This window comes from Sphaeroforma arctica, assembly GCF_001186125.1.
Source record: "Sphaeroforma arctica JP610 unplaced genomic scaffold supercont1.913, whole genome shotgun sequence".
NCBI classification, from domain to species: Eukaryota; class Ichthyosporea; order Ichthyophonida; genus Sphaeroforma; species Sphaeroforma arctica.
In genome coordinates this window covers 1-787 of record NW_014039645.1, presented here as the reverse complement: position 1 = coordinate 787, position 787 = coordinate 1, and the positions used below count along the sequence as shown (strand labels likewise).

The following is a 787-nucleotide window of genomic DNA, read 5'->3' as shown; positions in this document are numbered from 1 at the left end:
ATATATATGTGTGTGTGTGTTCAATTATACCTGGATATATATTCACATACATATACATATACTAGAAAAAAATGCATTCGCTCAGGACATCCGCCTCTGCGAATGTATCTGCACTACGTCATTCAAAACGCCATATCACAAGAAATTTATCACACCTTGACGCGGTCCCATATTCGGCATCAAACCTTGGGTTGGTCTTGGTCGCCCAAACACTAATGCTCCCGGGGTTGCGTCTGGTGCAAGTAATGGGCCTAAGAGAGCAGATCGTGGACCCATCGGTGGTGGTCCACGCATAGGGGGTGGCCCTAGCGGTGGTGCGTCTGACATTTTGTGTGTGTGCTTATATACAAGAACTCAGCTAGATATAATTTAAGATCTCAGCAATGTGAATGTTCTGTGTTTCCGGACTGAAGTATTGAACATGTATCTGCCGGTGTGGCAGCTTTCACTATGGTGTATGCGAGTCAACATTCAACATTTGTTGACTACAGGCAAAGCAAACTACAGCTACAGATGTTAATACGCGGTACATATTTATATTTCTATTTCGTTTTCTATTTATTCTGTGCCACAGAGGTAGCTTTTCACGCATCATCAATATTCTCTTCCCGTGTGGGAAACAGCCACAGTCTCACAGTTGGCATCCACGATTCCACTTTCTGTCAAGCTGTCAAGATGTCAAATTTGACATTCTGTTCAAGTTTTGATTCGTCAAGGAATCTCTCTAATAAATACATACCCTCTCAGACTCAGAGAGAGACTCTTCCTCTATAATAAATTCATACCC

General features: G+C 42.4%; 1 protein-coding gene across 1 annotated transcript; it reads right to left on the bottom strand.

Annotated features, from left to right (window-relative positions):
* Positions 1–61: 61 nt before the first annotated feature.
* Positions 62–434, bottom strand: SARC_09229 (hypothetical protein; the record flags this gene model as incomplete). The annotated part of the gene is made up of 2 exons (XM_014296759.1): positions 156–434; positions 62–108 (listed from the first exon to the last, which is right to left on the bottom strand). The coding sequence occupies exons 1-2, from the start codon at positions 325–327 to the stop codon at positions 62–64; spliced, it is 219 nt and encodes a 72-aa protein (XP_014152234.1). The 5' UTR covers positions 328–434.
* Positions 435–787: the final 353 nt, after the last annotated feature.